The sequence below is a fragment of the Mastigoproctus giganteus genome, chromosome 9 (assembly GCF_048544385.1).
Source record: "Mastigoproctus giganteus isolate SK-2022 chromosome 9, ASM4854438v1, whole genome shotgun sequence".
Lineage (NCBI taxonomy): Eukaryota > Metazoa > Arthropoda > Arachnida > Uropygi > Thelyphonidae > Mastigoproctus > Mastigoproctus giganteus.
The window spans coordinates 59467300-59493104 of NC_143583.1; the positions used below are offsets into that span (position 1 = coordinate 59467300).

General features: G+C 35.2%; 1 protein-coding gene across 1 annotated transcript in view; it reads right to left on the reverse strand.

Moving 5' to 3' along the window:
• Positions 1-25805, reverse strand: part of FeCH (ferrochelatase, mitochondrial) — a 185490-nt gene that overhangs the window by 95047 nt on the left and 64638 nt on the right. Inside the window, exon 5 of the mRNA XM_090380673.1 lies at positions 1947-2019. Within this exon, the coding sequence (XP_090236799.1) occupies positions 1947-2019 (73 nt within the window). The remainder of the gene's footprint in view (positions 1-1946; positions 2020-25805) is intronic.

Here is a 25805-nt window from a genome sequence, read left to right on the forward strand (position 1 = left end):
CAGTGAGCAGTCAACAGGAATTCAGAATTGATGTCTGTCAATTCAATTCTCTATGACATCAGGGTGGTTTTGCTAGTTGTTACTAGTTTGGAGAAATCTGGGTTCAATCTCCGTGGTATACTTCGGGAATTTCTAATAGCTTCTTCAATTGTAGCTGAGTTAGCCAATCTCAGGCAGAATGAATATGACTTTCCTCCCAACGAGTTATTCTGATTTTTTTTTTATTTATTATTTTTTTTCCAGTACACAAACTGTGCAAATCAGCCCATTAAAACATTTAACTTAATGGGTTTTATACATTACATTTTATAATGCATAACACCATAATGTAACATTATATTATGGTTTTATATTTACCATAATATAATGTTTCTATCTTATTTGAATAGATAATGCATAAGACAAAGGCAAGTAAAGCAATGGGGAGCCATTGCATTGTCTGCATATTTTACCCAGAATGTCCTAAGAATCATTGGACCCTCTGTAGAACTTCCCCCCACAAACACACAAAGACTGAATATATTATAAAGAAGGGTAAAAATAAAGCAATAAAAAACAGGAAGATGAAAGCAAATGTAAGTGGCTGCACATGCAATATCCAACATGTTGCATAACATACAAAAATGAATATACAGGCAATATGGAAAAAGTGTGACGAAATGAATAAATAAACGAGGACAGAAGTCCTCGTTTAGAAGAGGAAGGAATATGTTAAAAAAAAAAATGAAAATATTAAATATAAGGCAAATTAAATAATAAATTTAAACTGACATTACCTGACTGTGCTGTGGCCAAAAGAGTGTGAAATATCACAAACATGATATGATAAACCAACCACAAAAGAAAAATAGATATAGGACAAACCATGTTGTATCCAATCTCATCAAAGAACCCCTGGAGACACACACACACACACACACACACACACACACACACACACACACACACACACACACACACACACACACACACACACACACACACACACACACACACACTTATATAAATGTAAATTATATAATAAATCAACACACTGAACATGACCAAACAGCAATAGACAGAGACATCCTTAATGGACACAATTTAAATTTACAAATGATGGACAACAAATTCTCAGTCAAGAACAATCATATAATGACAGACTTCACAAGGTGAGTGAAATTTCAATATTTTTGCAAGGTTTACAGTAGTTTCACTACAGATTAGACTGAATCATCATCATTATCAGCCATTTTAATCCACTGCAGGGTGAATGACCTCTCTAGCAACTTTCCAGTTCCTTCTGTTTTGTGCAATGGCCATCCATTTATTGCCCACGAACTTGTGAATTTCATTTGTCCATCACCGTTGTTGTTTTCTAGGTTTTCTTTTAGCTTCTCTTGGGTACAATTCTGTTATTTTCTTAGTCCATCTGTCATCATGTCTTTGAGCTATATGTCCTGCCCAAGTTCATTTCAGTTCTTCAGTTTTGACAAGAATGTCCTTTACTTCAGTTTGCTTCCTAATCCATGTGTTTCTCTTCTTATCCAACAGTCTGATTCCTAATATAATTCATACCATTCTTCGCTGTATAGTTTTTAGCTTTCAACTGAAAACCGTAGTTTTCAGTTTTTTTGACTGAATAAAATACTAAAATTTTCCCTGAATTCTGCCAGATAATATATAGTTGCATAAGTCAACAAAACTATCTTTAATGGAACTGCTTACTTACCGAAGTGATGTCATGATTACATGACTAAAATTATATGACTCAAGACTGTTGTCATCAGAGTGCAGAGAGCATCTGAAATTCAGTTCTATTTCATTATAGGATTTCATTTTTCACTGTGTTTTGAGGTGAGGGGGGGGGAGGTTAAGCTCAGGCATCTGGGCTACCCCAAGTTCAAATGGATTGAATAATAGGATTTTTACTGTATAAGTAGTGAGAGTACAGACAAACTTCCTACCTCTCCATTTCCTCCAAAGTATCTTCAGTTAAAGGATGTGCATAGCGGAAACCAATATAATACTTGTGAGGAGCTAAAGGACAAATGAAATGCAAAAACTGAGGTGGTTATCAAGAAATACTTTTTTATATTTAAAACATTATTCCCTCCCCCAAAATTAAGTCTTTTTTACAGCACTCCAGAAAAACCCACAACATAAATAAGTTAAAACTTTCATGTGTAATATTGGTATCGATTACCATAAAAAAGTTTACCAATGATTTCAGATTCTATCATATCGTTCTTATTTAAAGAATACCACTTCAGGACAGTGGTCTCACTGTGCTGAAGTGGGATTTACTCAAAGAGGTAACTACCATCAGGGGTAAAGGGAAGGGTTTTTACTTTCGTAAAGGTGACTTTGATGGTCTGAGACAGTATTTAAATTCTATACAGTGGTACCATCTGATGATGTTACCAACAGCAAATTCAAAATGGGAAGCATTCAAAGAACTTATCTTGGAAGCTACTAGGCTTTACATACCAACTAAGAAATATTGTTCAAGGTTTAGGCCTAAATGGATGTCAGATGAACTAATTAGACATGTGACAGAGAAGAAAAATGCATGGGATACATATAAATTAACATGTGACACAGAAGCCTATGATAGATATAAGCTGGTCTGTAACCAAGTTACAAAGGAGGTTAGGTAGGTGAAGGCAGATTACGAGAAATCTTTGGCAAAAGGTTGCAAAGAAAAACAGCAAAGAGTTCTTTACTTATGTAAACTCTAGAAGGAAGGGAATGAATCAGATTGGTCCACTTGATATCGATGGTTCAACTGTTGATGATCCTGCTCAGGTAGCTAACAAACTAAATGAATATTTTGCATCGACATTCACAAGTGAGGAGTTATTCAGCGAGGGGAATGCCAGAGGTGTATTCAACTCTGGCAGTAAGGTAGATAATCTTGTAATAACTGAGAGTAAAGTGGAGGAGAAATTATTGAAGATAAAAACAAGAAAGGCACGTGGGGTGGATGGGATCTATCCGGTTATATTAAAGGAGGCAGCAAAGGAAGTAAGCAAACCCTTAGCCATAATTATGAGAGCTTCCTTGGACTCAGGGGAGGTACCCATAGACTGGAGATGTGCAAATGTGATCCCAATTCACAAAGGTGGATCAAAAGACGACACAAGTAATTATAGACCTGTTAGTTTAACTTCTGTTCCAGGGAAATTAATGGAGGCACTGGTTAAAGAAGCATGATTTGATTTGATTTGATTTTGATTTTTGTGGCGCAAAAACGGTTAAAGAAGCACTGCATGATCATCTAGACAAGACTTCAGTTATACCTTGGACAGAGCATGGTTTTGTTAAGGGGACATCTTGTCTGACCAATCTGATTGGATACTATGATGTGGTCACAAAGGAACTGGATGCAAAAAATAACTTTGATATCATATATTTGGATCTTAGAAAGGTTTTTGATACTGTTGCACATGGAAAACTGCTGCACAAATTAGAGCAGTGTGGCACTGGAGGCAAATTGCTGCTATGGATAAAGGGATGGTTGAGTGGGAGAAGACAGAGAGTGGTAATCAATGGACACTGCTGTTCGTGGACTAGTGTTATTAGTGGAGTCCCTCAGTGTCTGTTGTTTTCTGTATTTATAAATGATATTGATGATGGTATATCAGGTTTAATGTCCAAGTTTGCAGATGATACGAAGGGTGGCCGAGTTGTTAAGGATACTAATGACAGTACGCTTCTGCAACAGGATCTAGAAAAGTTGAGCAGATGGGCTGAGATGGGTGGCAAATGAAGTTTAACATTGACAAATGTAAAGTACTACATATGGGAAGCAGTAACCCCAGAGTAAAGTATCAACTCTGGTACTACACTGACAGTGGTAGAGAATGAAAAGGACCTGGGGGTAATTGTGCAGGCAGATATGTTGTTTTCTGAGCAGTGCAGATGGTCTACAAGAGTAGCTCATGGTGTCTTGTCAATGATATACAGGAATTTTTCTAGCAAGGAGGTGCTTATCTTCTTGTATAAGGCAATGGTCAGGCCACACCTTGAGTAGGTCTGGAAGCCTAATTTTAAGAAGGATGTAGAGCTGTTGGAATGAGTACAGAGAAGGGCAACAAGATTAGTGAATGGAACAAAGGGTTGCTCTTACGAAGAAAGGCTTAAGTTTTGCAGATTACAGTGTCTTGGGACTAGGCACCTGCAAGGTGATCTGATTGAGGTGTATAAAACCTTGAATGGTTTGAGCATGCTCAATGATGATGGGATTCTTCCTCTTGCTCAGAATAATCACCAGAGAGGGCATAAATTCAAATTGAGGAAAGATAGTTGTAGGATAGATGTGCAGAAGTTTGCCTTTAGCCAATGGATAGTTGATAGGTGGAACAGACTTCCATCTTTTGTTGTGGAAGTTGACAGCCTAAATAAATTTAAGGCTGTGCTAGACAGGTATTTAGAACGAACGGAGGGGGTGAAACGGGAGCAGTTTTTTTTTTTTTTCTTGGCTGATGCTGCATAAGCTTGCTTTCTTGTATCATATGCCTCTACTAATGCAAGTGTAATAATACTTGTTTTCTGGAATTGAACGCCAAGAACACCTCTAGGTAAATTATCAAAGAAATCACAGTACATGAGTATGTTTCTCATATAACAAGAAAAGAAGAACTCTATCTTCCTTTGCTGTTTCACATTAGACTCGGCAAATAATATATAAGGCTATTCCATAATTAAATTACAAGGAATATTTCATACCTTTGTTTCTGTTGAGAAATTTATTATTAACAGGCAAAATATATTTATGGGCTAATGTGTGAAATTGTTTTTAACTTTTGTTTCTCTGTAAAATTTAATTGCTTCATTCAAAAAATAATAATAATAAAGGAGTAAAACCTCAAATCAGGCATTCAAAAATTAGCATTAGCAGAGGCATTTGATGCAAGAAAGCAAGCTTATGCTTTCTTGCATCAAATGCAAGCAAGCAAGCTCAGCATCAGCCAAAAAAAAAAAAAAAAAAAAACACTTCCACTTCACCCCTCTGTTCGTTCAAAATACCTGTCCAGTTGAGCCTTAAACTTATTTAGGCTATCAACTTCCACGACAAGGGATGGAAGTTTGTTCCACCAAGCAACCACACGCTGGCTAAACATAAATTTCCGCACGTCTATCCTACATCTGTCTTTCCTCAATTTGAATTTATGCCCTCTCAGGTGATTATTCTGAACAAGAGGAAGAATCCCATCAGCATTGAGCATGCTCAAGCCATTCAAGGCTTTATACACCTCTATCAGATCACCTCGCTGGTGCCTAGATCTAACATTTAACATTTAAATCTAACAATCTAACATTTAAAAAAAATAAATAAATAAAAATAAAAGAGAACTTCATCAACTGCTGTTGCTTTGGCAATGTAAATCATCTCATATATTTATTTATATTTATTTTAAGATTAATGTGGAATGTCATTTCATTAACTTTGTTGCATGTTTTGCAATTCTGTACATCGATCACCTCGAGAAACAATTCTGTAGTTTCCACAGCAGTTTCCTAACCAACACAGTCTGAGCCTTTAAGTTTAAAAGGAGGGGAGAGGGACATGCTTGCTTTGAAAACTTAGAGACGTGTAATCTTAGGAGTTTGATATCACGATCTATCTAGTAACATCATATTTAAAAAAAAAAAATAAATAATTTCTTTTTTGAAAGTTCCCTAAGTAAAAGACACCATATTTTCTGAAGTGGTAATGACAATCTTGCTCAATCTTCAATAGCAAAATATAAGAGTGAGTGTGAGTGTGTGTGCGCGCGCGCAGATTTGTGCGTGCATGTGCATGCGTGCAAGGCTGCTGCAAGTGGATAGGTGAGGTAAGTGTCGCTTATGAGTGGCAGTTCAAGAGAGTGCCAAAATTTTTTTTTTTTTGATAAATAGAAGTTGGATCTCTGTTTAATGAACTTCTTTAAAACAATTTTTTGAATTCCCCTTGGTAATTACATTTAAAATAGTTTCCATAGAAAAGAAAATTTCCATATAAGAGACAGATTACGAGAGACTTGACTGGGAACACATTAACAGTTTACACCTCTGGACTTCAGGCAATTGAGATAATTAGTGCTGCTACTAAGTATGAATTAAGAGTTAAAGGGATTACCATTCTGTAACTTAGCGGTACTCATAAAACCTATCCAACTGCCTATCCCACATACCCAGAAGTTGCACTGATCATCTGATTGGTTGACGTTTACCAGCATTCAACACGGCAGGCAAATAATTCATTTGAAATAAATACAGTACATGACGTTGCAGGCTTCCGTTAATTTTCTTATTATTTAGATCTGTGTTCCGTGCCAGATTAAGGTACGGGCTAGCAGGGCTCTTGCCCGGGGCACCACAAAACAGAAGAACAATGAGGCAAAAAAATATATATCCTTAGTAAAGGGTGCCAAAATGAAGAAAAAGAAATGACAAAATGGCAATTTTTTTAAACAACTAACAAAAATTACCACCACATACAACCACTATCACTCATTCTTCTCCTCCATACATTACTAGATGATTTCACTGGCATTAACAATGAGAATTGCTCATGCACATTAACAGAAAATAGAAATGTTTATTTTAGTTTTGGGGGGTTGCTGCCCCCCACTAACATAAAGAGAACCTGATACTAACAACTCATACATGCAATTACTGCAAAAAACATCAAATCGTCAAGAAACAACTTGAAAGCAAAAAAAAAAAAAAAAACTAAATAAAAATAAATAAATAAAAAAACTAACCTCATCAGTCATCGCATGCCAGTACAGTTCATTAGCCCGGATTCGAATCCCATCGATGATGCGAGGAAGTTCAATGGGCTTTTTTCACTCTGGGGCTGAGTTAGCTGGTCTCAGGCATAGATAGCAAGGTTTTTCCCCAGACACTGGGATTTTTTTGTCCAGCAAAACAGGCGAATCAACCAGAGAACACATGCAATTTACAGACAAAATACATATATGGATATATATTAGAAATAATGGGTGGCCCTAATATAATAGTTTGAGTTCACTTCATCAAACAACCACATTGAAAACACGTATTCCAAAGGTATCAAATTCACACTCATATACCATTCAGTTACAGTCTTGTATCCATTCTTTTGCAAACGAAGCAGAGCAGCATGACAACGACTAAACAGCAGCACAATAATTTTGCATTACCCACTAAAATCAGAAGAGAATTTGCATCCAATCAGAGATGCAAAATGAGGTAAATTACACATTCTCAATAATCAACCAATCACAGTACAATCACTTCGTTCTTCGACCATGCCTGCAACAGAGATATCCATGTTCTGGAGTTAAGCCAGAATAATATATATGATACTATTTTTAGCAAGGCAATGTATAGCGTTCAGGAAATCTTCAAAATATTTATATGAAAATGGTAACTTTTAAAACTTTCTGAAACAATTGCTAAATTTGATTCAGTTAAGGCAGAACATATTCGCCATATTCAAAAATCTGAATTGAAAAATATTGTGCATTATTCGGATGATCAAATACAAAATGAAATTATTGAAATAATTTCACAAAATATTACAGATAAAATACTTGAAATGACTAGAGAAGCTAGTCATTTCTAGTATTTTGCTATAATCATTGAAGATGAAAATAAAAATATGGATACAAAGAATCATGCTAAATCATGCCTTAAAGCACAGAAGCAGCAGTCCAAAAAATTCTTGATTTGGCTAATAATATGGCTACTATCATTGGCATTGAAGCTTCATTTCCAGAGGTTAAAACTGTAAGGAAGAGATTGAAAAGGCGTCATTTTGATTTCATAATCGAAGCAGAAATGAAGTTATTCAGGATCCGCAACAAAATTTCAGAATTAATTTTTTCCTTTCAAATTATGGACACAAAAATGTTCTCGTTAACTTTCAAGGTTTACAAATATGAAATAACATGTAGAAATATTTAAAATGTTTTATAATATTTCTGAATTAAAAAATGGTCATGAGACAAAATAATAAAATCATTGCAAAGATTTACACATTAAGTTAAGTGACATTGATCATAATGAGTCCGATATTGATATGAAGAACTTAGAATACAATTCGAAAATTGTAGATCTCTTAAAGTACCATTTATAACTGACACAATATAATAAGCGTAGCTTAATTTAAAATCATGTGGACCATCCATCAAACTTGAGGCATAAGCACAATAACAGGTAGTTTATAAAAGTGCCTTAGCTGTTATAGCCAGAAATGTGAGGACAAGGAAATCTGTTGGGCTGGCAATGAAAATATGAATGGAAAGATGTCTGCATTCTAGAAGTCACAAAGAATTTTATCTCCAGAGGAAAGAAAAAAAGACAATGACTTAGAATACTTCAGATTTATATTAAACATGATATTACTCCATTTCAAGTGTTACAATCTATTTTTAAAAAATAGATTTTATAGATACTTTTCCAAATTTAGCAGTTGCATTAAAAATTTTTCTAACTTTACCAGTTTCGGTTAACTCAGGTGAACAGATTTTCCAAAATTAATCAAAAATGTCTCAAATGACTCTCTACTTGGGCAATAATTTAAATAGAAAATGATCTTTTGAAACAAATAAACATAAATGAAATAATTAATAAATTTGCCTCTCTTAAAGCAAGGAAACATAAATTTGTATAATTTTCATTTTATTATTGTACGATTACTGTGATTTAGAATTTAAAGTTTATTTCCAGAATTTCATTTCAGAATGATTTTGTCATTTTTGTTTGTTGTTTCATTATATTATATGTGAGATTTGATATTTTACCTTTTAATGTAATTCTTTTCTTTTTCAATAATTCATAATTATTTACAACAACTTATTTTATTTTTTAATCCAAATATTTTGGGGGGAAATTTTGATTTTGCTTACTGGCAGCACATAGGGTCACAGCGACCCTGTGTGTGTGTGTACACACACACACATTGTTGAGTTGTAATGGCGCTGGCCATTACAACTTTTATGAATATCAAGATTTCTACTATTGCTGCAACATTTGGCAATGTTGCAGCAATAGTAGAAATCCTGATATTCATAAAAAAACAGTGAAACACCAACTAAACTGGCAAAAATCATGTGGCCCATCCATCAAACTTGAGGCATAAGCACAATAACAGGTAGTTTATAAAAGTGCCTTAGCTGTTATAGCCAGAAATGTGAGGACAAGGAAATCTGTTGGGCTGGCAATGAAAATATGAATGGAAAGATGTCTGCATTCTAGAAGTCACAAAGGATTTTATCTCCAGAGGAAAGAAAAAAAGACAATAACAAGGTAGACTTCTTCCAAAAAACTTCTTCATTCACTTCAGAAATATATGTAGTTTCAGTTCCAATCTCAATGATGACATTTTTCACCTACAATTTGCCAAGCACCACTTGTTCCTATAAGAAACTCAATTTTTTGTTAACTCAACCACCACTTTTCCTAATTATTTTCTGTCATTTCTATCACTTCAAAGGTCTTGATATTCCTTGTCAGACTTTCTAATCTGGAATCTCCTTTTTTTAATTTCTTCTGTCATAAAGCCTCTGTAGCTGAGTGGTCAGGAGCAGTTGTGCAGTAGCACATGCTCTTTGAGTAGACCGGGATTCAAGCCCCTGACTGCTAAATAAGGTCGATCTGCTAACCTGCTGGACGACCAGTGTGGCAGATTATGGTCAATTTCCCTCAACATGAATTGCTGAGGAAGCTTCCATCCTGAAGTGGATTGATCATGGCTGCTGCTTACCCTACCTAATCTTACCTGCCATAAAATCTCTTTGACCTATCCTGTCAAATTCGCCTATTCCCTTAATTTTTCTCTCCACTCTACAAGTCACTCATAACTTTTTGATCTCATTTCTTTGAAACTCCAATCTAACTTTCCTTACAGTGAGATAATCTTCCCTGTAAGTTTAATGTTCTTAACTCCAGCTGATCGAGATGCAGAGACTTTTTCACTAAAGATCCTAGACAACTTTTGTGTGCGATCTTTTCCTCATCAGCAATCCTTCAAAGTACACGGTCAGTGTTAGCAGTAACAAATGACACAAGAAAGCAAGCTTATACAGCGTCAGCCAAAATAACACAATACCTCTCATTTCACCTATTCATTCCCTCCAATAGTTTGCCTAGTTCTTCCTTGAATTTATTTAAGCTGTCAAGTTCCACAACAACAGATAGAAGTTGCTTCCAGCAATCAACCACATGCTGGCTAAAGGCAAATTTCTACACATCTATTCTACAAATGTCTTTCCTCAATTTGAATTTATGCCCCCTCAGATGCATAATTAAGAAAGAGGAAGAATCCCATCAGCATTAAGCTTGCTCAAACTATTCAAGGCTTATACACCTCAATCAGATCACCTTGCAAGTGCCTAGTCTCCAGAAACTGCAATTTGTAGAATTTAAGCTTATCTTCATAACAGCAACCGTTTGTTCAACTTATTAATCTCGTTGCCCTTCTCTGTACTTGTTCTACTAGCTCAATAACCTTCCTAAAATAGGGCCTCCAGACCTGTATGCAGTGCTTAAGGTATGGCCTGACCATTGCCTTATACAAGGGGATAATCACTGCCTTACCACCACTAGCAAAATTGCTGTATATCATTGACAAGACCCCCATGAACTAATCATGCAGCCAGTCTGCATTGCTCAGAAAACTTCATGTCTGACTGCACAATTATCCCCAGGTTTTTTTTATTCTCCAATTCCCTGAGGGTAACATACCACACAGTTGGTATGGTCTTTTGGGTTACTGCTACCCATATACAGTACTTTGAATTTGTCAATGTTAAAGTTCAGTTGCCACCTCTCAGCCCATCTGCACAACTTTTCCAGATCCTATTGCAGTAGTGTACTGTCATTAACAGCCCTGCATTGTGTGTGTGTGTGTGTGTGTGTGTGTAAAAATAAATAAATATATATAAATAAATATGTCCAAATTATAAGTTATAGTGTAAGTAAATCCATAGTTTGAAAATCGATGTAACCACAGGCCAACCATACCTCCAGTATACATGAAAAATTACATGAAAAATTATTATATGAAAATTATAATATTAGTTTAATCAACATAATAAGCCTTACATGGGCACATATTTTGCAAGAGACTTTGTCGAGGGCTAAACCCCTACAAAATAAAAACCCATGTTAGACTGAGCCATCGGTTTCTGTTATCATCTGCCTGTATACCAAATCCAATATCCATAATAATGGATAATTCAACTAATTTAAAATTAGGTTATAGTGCTTACATAAATAAATATAAATATAGCCATACCGAAAGGGAAATGTCTAACCAAAATTTGCAAGATTACAGGCTGGATGATATTTAGCCCGACCGATAGCAGCAACATTATAAGCCCAACTGAGAAATTATTATTATTTGCTGAACAATTTGCAGAAAAAATGGCTAAATTAGCTAACTAAAGGCGAACGGAAAGCAGAGTAGTTAAAGCAATAGTACCTCACTCCCCCTCGAATTACTCTAATAGTTCGTGAGATATGAAAAATTAAGGCGAGAGGATAGATAAAAGTAAAACAGAGAAGAAAAAGCAATATATCGATATTACATCGGATTAACCGGGAGTGTAAATTCCCGACCCTAAAAGTAGGAATCCTGGTTAAGTGGTAATAGCCGGTCAAATATATCAAAGAATGCAAAAAGCAACAGGAAAAAACGGAATGGCTAATTCCTAAGCAAATTTTCTATAAATTTAACTTCAAAAATTAGGTAGTGGCCAACATTATATAAAGCTTTAGACAACCAATTAGGTAGTGGCCAACATTATATAAAGCTTTAGACAACAAAAGTTAGGTAGTGGCCAACATTATATAAAGCTTTAGACAACAAAGGAGGGAAAGCCCTTAAACAACAAAGGAGGGAATACCGTAGAACCGGTATATTCCCGTCCAAGAATCTACATTACATACATTACCGTAAGCCAGAGGCGGGAAAAAACTAAACGCCTGCAGCAAACGCACAAGACGTTTATAACTGCCGCTTATACAGCGCCACTTAAGATTTGTCCAATAATAGCCAAGTTAGGGATGACCCATAAGTATGAAAGCGCCCTCTGTAGTAGTAGAGAAAACAAAACCAATAATTCTCAGATGTCTAAGAGACTTCTTAGTAAAAAATGAATTAATTCCTACTGCAAAAACACATATAGGTACCACTTTTCTAAGGCGTAAGCTATATATAGCGTGTTTATGCAACAGTACCTAGTATGTACATATATATACAAAGGCTAATTAGTAAACCACTCGCTCCATAGATACTGATATATAAATCTATAGATACTGATGTATAAAAATCTATACTTCTTTTAAAAAACGAGAAATTATACCCGAAAATAATTCCTTTAAAACCTAGAAACTATGCACCTTACGTGTAATTCAATATTAATTATGCCTAATAGCATCCATAGTATCCAACTGGTTTAGATCATCGTGGTATTGTTTTTGGGCTATCGATAAAGCCGTACTAATATGTTTCAAAATGAAGTTATGTGGGAAACCGTTATCTAATAAATTGTGCTTAAGATCTATCAGTGCATCTATAACATCTCTTTTATTATTACAGATATATAATCTTCTGATACCTTGTGTCACTATTATGTTTTTAAGGATACGTATTGAGATATTTGTACCCCAACTGGTTAGGTCTATAGTTTTAAAATTAAATTCTTTGCGTTTGTCAAATACCTTGGTAGTTAGGTTATTGTTCTTAATATGAATGTCTATATCCAGATATGCAGCTTTACCAGAGTCACACTGGTTAGTGACCTCTAGAACCAAATCCTGCGGGTAGTGCTTAACTGCTTCTGCATGAAAGTTAGTATAGTTGAACACTATTAAGTCATCTATATATCTGAACATATTAATATCTTTATTGAAGTTATTTTCAAAATGGTGTAGATATAGATTGGCCATAAGACACGAGCTACTTGCCCCCATAGCTATGCCAGTATGCTGTATGAAAATATTACTACCATTATAAATATAGCTGTTGGAAATACATAAGTTGAGTAGGTTATCCCAGTAATTACGTTGGCAGGGTAGAATTTCGCTATATTCTGTGAAATAATTATTTAAAACCAATTTTAAACTATCATGCGGGATGCTAGTGAATAAGTTTTTGAAATCATATGTATTTATGTGTTTGATGTTATGCTTATTGTTCTTTATAAAGGTTAAAATAGGTCTATTATTACTAATAATTCTAGTGAAATTTATGGCATTGAAGATAATCCTAAGCAGTTCTACAAGCTTACAATGCGGGACCTTTGAGTAGCTATTTCTACATGAGGTTATAAATCTGAAACTGATAGGCGATTTGTGAAACTTAGGTATACCATACAAAAAAGGAAAATTAGTGTTGTAGTTATTAAGTTTTAACTTTTTATGCATAGCTAGTATCTTCTTGGTAATAGTACCAAGGTTATTGTTTGATCTAGTGTATGTAGCACTGCTATGTAGTTCATTGTATAACAGTGAGGCATAGAATTTTTTGCAGATGAAACTATAGTTATTGGCGGCCTTATCTATAGTAGTTATGATAAATACCTCCTGTAAATCCTTTAATTGTCGTTTGATTAACTGCATGTTAAATCTTTTGCTATCTCTATAGGTATGTTGCTTCCTATGTACAATCTTCCTATATATATGTTGATTAAGTTCGCTGATGGTAAGTACTAGCCAATTATAGAAGGCCTCTAGTGGTAAATTATACTTATATGCAAGTTTAATGCAAAATTGCATAAGGTCAGAGTGTAATTGTGTGGTAATATATTTGGCATTAGGACTAGTATTAGGTCTGTATTTAAAACCATGGGAAAGTACTGTTCTCAATTCCTGGTGCTGAACTAAATTAAGATCACCTGTAATTACATGCTTATGATGCATATCTACATAATCTTGGTATTGTGGCAAGTGGCAGTGGCAAATAGCCTCCTTGTAGAAGTTATCTAAGTTGCATGCTAGCTGTTTATAGTTACAAGCCGTAAGTCCAAAAGGTTTATTGTAACTGAACCTAGTTACTATATTCTTATTTTTGAGTGGAAAATCCTTAATATGTTTATTTAAGATATCCTTGAACAAAAAGCTGTCAAATATAATATTGCTGAATTTAATATTAATATAGATGTTATCAATAACTGGTTTATTATCCAGCCGATATTTAAAGATATCCTTGAGTAAGTGGTCTAGATGCTGGTTACGGTGTAGATATGTCAGGTTAATTTTTTCTAAGGCTTTTTAAGCTTGCTATGCTTGAGTCCAAATACTATATCATGTATGCGTTTTATATTTATATTAGGTTCATCCCATGCATCCAGTACTTCAGCAAAACTGCCTAAAGTATGCTTAGTGTGTATAAGATTGCCGTTACCAGTATTGTTATCAACTTTGCTCTTTTTCTTGCTACGTGGCAATTTATAATGTGATCTATTTGCCATACGAAATAGCTTATATACACATGTATCTAGACTACCAATGTTATAATTACGTCCATTAAACAAGCTATTGAGACCATATGGGTAAAGGGTTTTATATTTAAGTATATAGCAGTTTTCACGATATAACCTAATGCTGTGATTATTTTCAATTTCTAGTATAGTGATAGTAATATTATCGAAGCTATGCATTTGGAAGTGCTGCAGTTCAATGTCATTTTTTGTTAACAAATTTATTTATATGCGATCTGTGCCCATTAATTCTAATATGTAATTCTCCACCCGTTTGTCCAATGTATTTAGCCATGCAAGTATTGCAAGTAATTAGATAAATGGCTCCCCTCGCATGGCAGAAAAAAGGATCGTCAGTATTATGTGAGACATGTTTAATGTTCATAGCAGGGCATGTTTGACATCTAATATTATTGCATTTTTTGAATTTTAAGTATTGCTCCGATGTATCAATCTTCGTGTCCGTGGCTAAGTTAGTGGCTATATTATCCGTAGTATCATTGATTGTATCATTGAGACAGTTACTTGGTAAGCCTAAAGCATTAGATGCAATCTGGCTAGTTTGGTTACTTATCGGATCACCCATAGCCACAGTGGAATCCGCGGTACAGTTTAGCCTACGCGACCGACGTAGTATCTTATTATTATTCGAAGTGTAGTAGCTCATTATAGTATTACAAGATGACTATCTAAAATGGGAAGTACAGTTAGAAATAGACTACATGTCATACCAAACTCAGAGTATACTAACCTGCCATATAATAACATAATCTCCTGATCAAGCAAGATCAAGTAATTTAAAGTAAATTAAATTAAATAAATAAAATAAAATTAAATTAAATTAAATAACGATATAGGAGGATCCTAGTAGACCAGTCAATACGAAGGCAAACTCCTACGATAATATAGCATCCAAATATTCCAGAGTTAAATTGCAAAATATATATATAAAAAACTTTTTTACTGTGTTACCAAATATAAACTTATTAAGTGTTACTTATAGAACAAACCGATTAATGCCATCAAATGATAGAACATTACATCGGACGTTAGGTATGTCCAAATTATATAAGTTATAGTGTAAGTAAATCCATAGTTTGAAAATCGATGTAACCACAGGCCAACCATACCTCCAGTATACATGAAAAATTACATGAAAAATTATTATATGAAAATTATAATATTAGTTTAATCAACATAATAAGCCTTACATGGGCACATATTTTGCAAGGCTTATTATGTTGATTAAACTAATATTATAATTTTCATATAATAATTTTTCATGTAATTTTTCATGTATACTGGAGGTATGGTTGGCCTGTGGTTACATCGATTTTCAAACTATGGATTTACTTACACTATAACTTATATAATTTGGACATACCTAACGTCCGATGTAATGTTCTATCATTTGATGGCATTAATCGGTTTGTTCTATAAGTAACACTTAATAAGTTTATATTTGGTAACACAGTAAAAAAGTTTTTTATATATATATTTTGCAATTTAACTCTGGAATATTTGGATGCTATATATAAATAAATATATATATATAAATGCGGTGTGTATATATATATACACTGATGAGCCAAAACATTGTGACACGAGTCATTATGCAAATAGAAGCAACTGCAGGTGAAGTACGGCGCGTACGCAGATCAGGACATGGTATAAAAAACACCCGATACTGAGCTCCCTTAATCAGCGTTACTCTTGTTCTTCAGATGGGAAAGGCAGCGGACTTAAGCAAGTTTGACAAAGGCCAAGTTGTAATGGCCAGATGACTGGGTCAGAGCATATCCAAAACAGCACGGCTGGTGGGATGCTCACGGTCAGCCGTGGTTAGTACCTACCGAAAGTGGTCCGAGGAGGGGAAACCCGCGAACTGCCAGCAAGGTGTTGGATGACCACAGCTCATCGATGCTTGAGGTGAGCGAAGACTCTCCCGGATGGTACATGGCAATAGAAGGGCGACTGTGATGCAACTCGCTGGTAAGTGGAATGCTGGTGGTGGGAGTAATGTGTCACAACACACACACACAGTACATCGAACCCTGCTGAAAATGGGGCTGTGTAGCTGCAGTTCGCTACGAGTGCTCATGCTAACCACGGTTCACAGGCGGCAGCGCCTGCAATGGGCACACGAGCATCGAAACTGGACCTTGAGTGATTGGAAGGTCGTCTGGTCCGATGAATCACGTTTCCTGTTGCACCGTGTGTACGGCCGGGTACATGTGCACCGTTTACCAGGGGAAGTGATGCTGCCTGGATGCACCGTGGGACAAAAACAAGCCGGTGGCTGCAGTGTCATGCTTTGGGAGATGTTCTGCATCTGCTGGGATGCCCTGGGTCCAGTCATCCATGTGCCGGGCACTCTGACGTCTACCACCTGCCTAAACATCATTGCTGACCAGGTACACCCTTTCATGACAATGGTCTTCCCCTCTGGCGGTGCCATCTTTCAGCAGGATAGCCCCATGCCACACAACCCGGATTGTTCGAGACTGGTTTGCGCAACATGAGGAAGACTTCCAGGTATTGCCCTGGTCTCCAAATTCCCTAGACATCAATCCCATCGAGCAGCTGTGGTTTGTGTTGGAACAGCAACTCTGATCTGTGGCATCTCAACCACGGACCTTACAGGAGTTAAAGAATCTGCTGGTTACATCTTGGTATCAGATACCACAAGATACATTTAGAAATCTTGTAGCGGCCATGCCTCACTGCATACGAGCTGTTTTGGCTGCACGGGGAGGACCAACATCATATCAGGTAGGTGGTCATAATGTTTTGGCTCATCGGTGTGTGTGTGTGTGTGTGTGTGTAGACAAATGTTTATTTTCAGTGTATTGGGTAGGGGTGCTGACCTGTCAAGTGTAATTATCATGGAAATAATTGAGAATGCTAGCAAGATAAAAGCAGATCACCTGAAATTAAATTAGATTAAACATAAAAATAATAATGATCATAACGATGGTACCTAAAGCAGTGTATTCTAGGGCTTTAACTACTTCTTCACGGGGTCGACAACCAAAACCATAGGATCCGCCGCAATAAGCAGGGTCTCTGTTTCTGTTATGATGTATACGTGTGAAACGTATACATCATAGCCAACCTGACAGAGATCAAAAGGAAGGAATAAAATTCAAATATAAATAAAAATAAATATAAAATAGAGTTAAAAAGCTAAAATAATGCCAATTAAATCTTGTTGGAGTAAAAATGAACGAAAGTTTGAATTAAAAAAGAAGGCAAAATACAGTATGAAATTTAAACATTTCTAAAAAAAGTACATGCTAACATAATACTCTCCCAATGCATCTGAATTGCAAAGATATGCAATAGCAACAGTCTCTTTTCTGATATTATTTCCCCTGCCGCTTTCCTCTACCATCATTTCAAAAAAAGCAATAAATATTATAAAATTCAGAAAACTTATAAACTGCAACTTTGATATAAACAACATATTTGCTGTTTGATTACATATTACTTTCAGGCCTGTACATAATGTATATATTATATACCCCTAGCCTCTGTCATGTCTCACAGTGTAGAAAGCTTGTGCCCACAGACTGGCTATGCACAAGGGTATTGGTTTTGTAATGTCCTGCTTGCTATTTTGTCAAGTTTTGTCAATGTTATTATTTGTATTTCAATTTTTCTTCTTTTTACATTTCCTCAATAACAATACCAATACAGAAACACATGAAACATTGTCCATTCATTCGTCCAGGGACCAACTATGGTACGGGTTTAGCAACCCTGGACAACCCGAGAACAACTATATTCCCCTTCTTCCAATTGCTTTCTACTGTCCTTAATAACTACAACTTATTTCTCGTGTGCGATTAGGCTGGCTGAAAGCAATATCGAGATGCTATTCCTCTGCTATTGCTCCTTTTTTCTTCTTAAACAATGTTTAGTGTCTTTTCTACACTACCTTGTTAGTCATTGATTCTCCCTTTGCTGGCAATTTGCCTCATTTGTTTAATTGCTTACATCCCCGTCACACAGGTATGGTTCACTTTGATGATTTCACACCTTCTCTCTCCCCCCCCCTCACTCGGGGTTGCTTCAACTGATATAAATATACTGTACAGAGAACTATCAGCTTTCATCTTTGGGTCTCCAATGTTGCTCTGTAATCGCCACACGCAGCTAATTTCACTGATTCTGGTCTAAGCATGCAGTAAGTTGGCATTTACCTGACTTTATTCCGTTATCTAAAGTTACTTTCTTTAAATTTCATACTATATTTTGCCTTTTTGAATTCAAACTTTCATTCCTTTTTCCTTTAACAAGATTTAATTGGCATTATTTTAGCTTTTTAAAACATAATTTAAAACATAATTTTAATTACCTTTTAATTACCCATAATTCTAATTACACTGAAAATAAATATTTGTCTAAATTTCATTATGGTTGCTGGGTATTTCTGCTATAACCAGTAGTGCCCTGGATCCATAACCCAGTTTAATGATTTAATACTTTTTCTTGCTTGCTTAGTCATTCAGTTATGTGATTATATCCCATAATTTTTATCAATATTATATATACAGTGGATTCCGGTTATTTGGGACACTGGTTAATCGGGACAGCCGTTTACTTGGGGCAAATCTTAAAAAACAGAACCAAATCTAGAAAATAGCCAGGGTTTACTTTGCTTAATTGGGACAACATGCTGTTTAATCGGAGCAGGAGACCGCGGCACTGGAGATTATCCTACGATTGTCTCCGACCGTACAATGTGGTTCAGTCAGATTTCTGGAGGTCACAACCATAAAATAATAAAAACAATTAGCAGTCACCTGTTTATTGGACCTTTTTGTTAGTGCAATTTATCATATACAGATAGTAAACTCGACCTTATTGAATTTGAGATAATACCGACAGCTGGAATTCCATGGGTTATTATGGTGAAATGTGTTTATGCTTCCATGGAATCTTCAATCATATAAAAAAAATTAATCTTCAGAATCTTCTCCTCATTCCTATTTTTAAAGGCGCCTCCGTAGCCAGGTGGGCAGGAGCAGCGGTGCGTAGCACACTCTTCTTGATTAGACAGGGGTTCGAGCCCGTGACCACTGCATATCCCTGGAGCAATATGGCCTTAGTTGCTAATGCTCCTAAAAAAAACCAAATAACAACAACAAAACCTATTTTTAAAGCTTTGTAACATGTTATTCCCTTCTCACTTGAGCATATCGTGTTACTTGCAATTTGTGTTTGCCGTGTTCTTTATTATTCATTGCTTATATTTTTACTGTTTTAAATTTTAACCTCCATCCACAAATGTCAACGGTACTTTACTATGGTGAGTCCATCATAACATGATTTGATTGTACAGTGAACCAATTGTAAAGCGGGGATCCATTGTATTTTTAATTATTCATGTGAAACTTTGGATAATTGGGGCAGCCGCTTAATCAGGCCAAAATGCACTAGTCCCGACGTGTCCCAAATAACCAGAATCGACTGTGTGTGTGTGTGTGTGTATAAAAAATAGGGATAACTGTAAAAGTTTTTATTACTATACTTATCCCTACTTCCTTTTTCCTTATGTCAGCAGTAGCTTTCTTTTGCATAAATATAAATCAAATAAAACTACCACAACAGAAATTGAAAATTATAGTTGGCCTTCTATTTTCTGTTTTCCATATATTTGTTTTGAAGTTATCGGTCGAACTAAATGTTATCTTGCATGTTTGCTGCTAAATTATAACCAAATTTGCCTTATGTTTAAGTTTAAGAATTGGACTTGGTTAAACAAGCAGATAGCAATCAGAAACAGATAGCTCTGTTAATTATTGGTGGGATATATTGAAAGGGTTAGCCCTTGAAAATGTCCCTTTCAATGTATCTATATATCAATAATTAGCTACATAATCATTACTGTATTATATATTTATATACTATTACCAATTATATGTTTATTTCTAGGGTATGGCATTGTAGACTTACACAGGCTATCTTAGTCTTTATAAGTTATCTTGGCCTTATGGCCCGCTGTATACTGTTATGTTTATATACATATTCAGCATCTATATAGTACACATTATACTTTTACTATAATAACTATATATATATATATATATATATATATATATATATATATATACAGTAATAATACCCCGAAGTTACACGATAGGTGGGTCCGACGAAAATCGCGTAAGTCGAATTCGCGTAAGTCGGGGTACAACTTTGCATATAAATACATATAAATTTTGCTTAATTGGGACCAAGGACTAACAAAAACACTAGTTTAGAAGAAAAATATTAATAAAATTGCAGTTCTTTATACATATTAATACAAAATATGTATTAAAAAAACAAATGACTTACGTTAAAAAGTTATTTCGATGTCGATGGCTTCATAAAATCTAACAAATTCGTCTGACAACACAGCGCCTTCTTTTTTTCACGCAGAATTTCTTCGTAGCAAGCTAATAATTTTTTTATTCCTTGCTTTGTAGCTATAACGCGTTCTTCGTTGGAGTCTATGTTTTGTAAAATTTTTAAGCCCTTTACAATTGAGCCCTTTTCAATTTTCAACCTGTCAAGTTTGCAATTGTCATGTGCTTTTCGCCGTTGCTTCATTTAGGCCTGTAGCACGTGCAATATCACATGGGCTTTCATTTCGCTCAAAGCGTTTCACAATTTCATATTTTTTCTCTATCGACAGAGGCGGACCGGCCATAAGCCTTACCGGGGAAACCCCGGTGGGCCGGAGGCCGGTGTGATTTTGGCCATAAACCATAGTGTGAGGCCACTATAAATTTTCCCGGGTAAGAAATTTTGATCCAGTCCGCCTCTGTTTATCGATAATTGCTTTTCTTTTTCTCTCTGAATCTGCAGTGTCTTCACCAGGACGCTTCCTTTTCACACCTTTTAATTAAGTATTTTACTCATTTTTAGGGAATAAAGCACAATTACAAAACGAGGAGGCACGCTTGATACGCATAAACAAAGCTGCGCGCCTGTAGCAACTGAATAAACAACACCATAAAGGCAGAGATACGCTATTAACACCTCACATTTTTGGAGGTTACTACCATAAAACAATAAAAACAATTTCCAGTTGCGTTTTTGCTAGTGAAATCTGTTATAAACTGGTAGTAAACTCGATCTAATTGCATTTGCGATTATACCGATAGCTGGAATTGTGTTGGTTTTTACGTTATTATGGTGAAATGTTTCCCCTTCACTGATATAAAAAACATAAAAGCAGCAAAGTTGAATTTTGTTCATCTTTCGCTCTCAATCTCCGCCGGCGCACCGTATATCGATAACATACAAAAAACGACCTTGAAGATAGTGGGCGGCAGCGTTGCCAAACGAAAAAATCAAGAACCGCGTAACTCCGAGTTCGCGTAAGTCGGGGTATTACTGTATATATATAAAGATTAAATTTGTAAAATAATAAGAGGAGTATACCTCAATATAGTACGTAAAACACTTCCGTATGATACCCTACAGAAATTAAAACGGAAAAAACGAAAAAAATCGACACCTCACGGGTACATTAGAGTAAAATATAAATAATTAAAAAAACGATTTAACACAATTGAAATCAATTTAAAACAATTAAAAATGAAATTAACGCAATTAAAAGCATCTAACGAAAATATTCAAAACGATTTTCCTTCCTGAAGCTGACAACGCTTTTCGACCGTATATCATGATCACAGGAATGAAAATTACTGAATCGGGTTAAACCTGAAACTTAAATAGTGATTATTTGTCTTCGCGCATGCAGGTCCACGCATTGGAGATCAAATATGGCCGCTGAACATTAACAGAATTCTTGTGTAATTTAATTTCTACGGTTTCTGCAATTAATAGTCGCATATAATTACGTTGAACATTAAGTATTTTGGCCTCGTTAAATAAAAAAGTATGTTTTTCATTAATGGCATGAAAGGCTAATTCTGACGATGCTGAACGAGAAGCACGAACAGAGGCTTCATGTTGATTTACATGAATATTAAGAGAAAAATCGCGTTGAACCTTGGTAAGATGAGTCACAATCACCGCAAGAAATGTTGTATACCAGATCATTAATGTGTTGTGAACACGGAAAGAGCCGAGCGATTGTTCAGTATAGTGTGTAACTTCCGTATCGGCCTGGCTACAATATTAAATTCAGTATCTTTAAAGAATCTATTAAGCTGTTTGTGCCACTGGTCAACATAATAGGACAGAAATCAAGTATTTTTTGATATTACTATTGTTGGTTGGTGTAGTATTTTGTATCCTATCCTTAGCCTGTACCCTAATTCGGTTTATAGTGGCAATGGAATAACCCCTGTTTAAGAACCTGCTAGTTAATATTTGTATTTCTGAGTCCAAACCAGATTCCGTCGTTGAATATTTATAGGCATTTAGAAACTGATTAAAGATAATCGATCTTTTGTAGGTGAACGGGTGATAGCTATTATAATGTAGAAGCATACCGGTGTTATCGGTGTTTGTAGGTTTTCGATAGATGCTAAATTGCATTTTATTCGAATCCCGGGTAAGCGTGAAATTTAAAAAGTTTAATGACTTTGTATCCGTATCCTCTCTTTCCAATGTAAATTTGAGTCTAGAATGAATATTATTAAACGAATGTAAAATGTCTTGGATAGTACTACTATCAGTAATAACTAGAACATTGTCTAAATACCTCCCATAGTATGTGATACGGGGTCGAAAAGGTGTCAAATGTATATGCTCAAACCCATTGGTAATCCAAAAATTTGTTTCTACACCTTGTCTCGAAAGGTGATGTAGTTGGCCTCAACTAACAGTTTAATTATGTGAAAAATTTCCTTAATAGGTAGCTTCGTATAATTAATCAGTGTCGAGTTTTTATTTAACATATCCCAAATAATATCTAATGTGTATTCAACATTTACATTCGTATATAACGAGGTAACATCTAGTGAGAATAAATTGTCATTGTCGCCAAGTCTATAGTCTTTAAGATTATTAAATAAGGTATCGTGGTTCTTAATTCCAAATTGTATTACCTGTCTAAAGGGTTTTATAATGTTATATACATGTGTCGCTAAGGATGAAAATGCCAAGTTCCTGTAGGAAACAATAGGTCGAATAGGAAATCCAGTCATGTAATTTTACCTGACCGAAAAGTGCAGGAATATTGTATGTTCTGGCCTTCAATTCCTTTAACTGGACCATAGTAATGTAGTCGTTTTTTTTCGATATGTGGTTAATGTTTAATTGCATTGATTGACCAAATTGGTAAACAGTGCCGGGTCTACTTCAAGATAAGTGGAGGTATCAGAAACAACTGAATCTAACTTATTAATATAATCAGGTTTATCTAGTATTTCCACTGTATCTCCTTTATCTGCCCTCTGTATAATAATGTCCTTATTTCCCCGAAGTTCTCGTAATGCTGAACTGTCATGTGTATTCAATTTAGGAAGTCGCGTTTCTTTTATATTATTCACTACTTGGTTAACTTGTTGAATAAATACATCTTTTTGTCGAACGTTAAGAAGTCCAAATTCAATATCAATTACGCATTGTTTTTTAGTTAGTTTTTGAGGTGGTAAATTATCATTTAGTCCTCTGGATAAAAGTGAAATCTGGTCCTGCGATAGCGTACATGAGGAAAGATTTGTAACCTGTTGATATGTCGGTTCGTTGAATACTGGGTGAGGGGGTGTTCGTGAACTAGCTGACATATTCTGTGGTAGTACATTGTGTGTCTTTGGAGGGGTTGTCATCCAACTCGTATGAACTTGGTCGCAAGCCCACAACAATGTGTTAGAATTCGCATGAACATGTCTTGACCTATCTGTTAATGTTTGCAACTTATTAACGTGTCTGTTTTTTATTTCTGAGGCCTGTGCTTCCTGTCGCAAATCTATGGAGGTCTTCAATACAGACCAAAAGTTCGGATGTAGATAATTTTGTAATTTATCGTGAAGCTTCCTAACCTGGGAAAGGTATTTTTGTTTATTCGAATATCGAGATTTTAATGCAAGCTTAACAATATTACGTGATGGCGCCAATGTTAGTTGTTTTATGCCTGAAATTTTATTTAAATTAACCCTGGCAAACTTCGGAACGATGTTGTTTTGAAGGCAATATTTTAGAAAAGAAATATGGTAACTTTAGGTCGAGTACCTTAGTGTAGATTTAATGTAATTTTGCACCAAGCCATTCAAAAAATCTCCCATAATTGTGTGTATCGATCGTTTACTACTGGAGAGACAGGAAGTGAATGAAATAGTCAATAAGAGTTTAAAAACTGAATTAGATAGTAAGAATCAGAGCTGTAATGCTCAATATGTTCTACGTTGATAATAATATTTGTAAAATAATAAGAGGAGTATACCTCAATATAGTGCGTAGAACACTTCCGTATGATACCCTCCAGAAATTAAAATGGAAAAAAACGAAAAAAAAACCGACAACTTACCGGTACATTAGAGTAAAATATAAATAATTAAAAAAACAATTTAAGACAATTCAAATCAATTCAAAATAATTAAAAATCGAATTAACGCAATTAAAAGAATCTAACGAAAATATTCAAAACGATTTTCCTTCCTGAAGCTGACAATGCTTTTCGACCGTATGTCGTGATCACAGGAATGAAAATTACCGAATCGGGTTAAACCTGAAACTTAAATAGTGACTATTTGTCTTCGCACATCCGCGTAAAGGTCCACGCATTGAAGATCAAATATGGCCGCCGAAAATTAACAGAATTCTCGTGTAATTTAATTGCTACGGTTTCTACAATTAATAGTCACGTATAATTACGTTGAACATTAAGTATTTTGGCCTCATTAAATAAAAAAGTATGTTTTTCATTAATGGCATGAAAGGCTAATTCTGACGCTGCTATCTATTTTTCATATATCCTTGCTGCTCATCATTTAATTTATTAATATCGAATTACTGTGGATACAGAGCGAAACGGAGACAGAATAAATTAAGGCAAGTTTAATAATATGAAACACACATACATATATTAGATTAGGTACATACAAAAAGCTTTCGTTTATTTTTGTTAACCTACCTCCGTCAAACTGACAGTTAAGAGTCATGAGGGCGTGTACTGCCAATCATATACATGAACTGCGTGATTAATTGTTGGATGTTGAAGTCTGTGGCTGTGATGCATGTGGACGTTGCCAACGTTTGTCATTAATCAAAATGGTTGTTTTGATGATAGAGTGGACTGCACAATTCTACTTTAACTGTCAGCTTGACTGAGGAAGGTTAACAAAATTAACCGAAAGCTTTTTTGTATGTATCTAATCTAATATATGTATGTGTTTTTCCTATTATTAAACTTGTCATAATTTACTCTGTCTCCGTTTCACTCTGTATCCAGAGCACACAGGC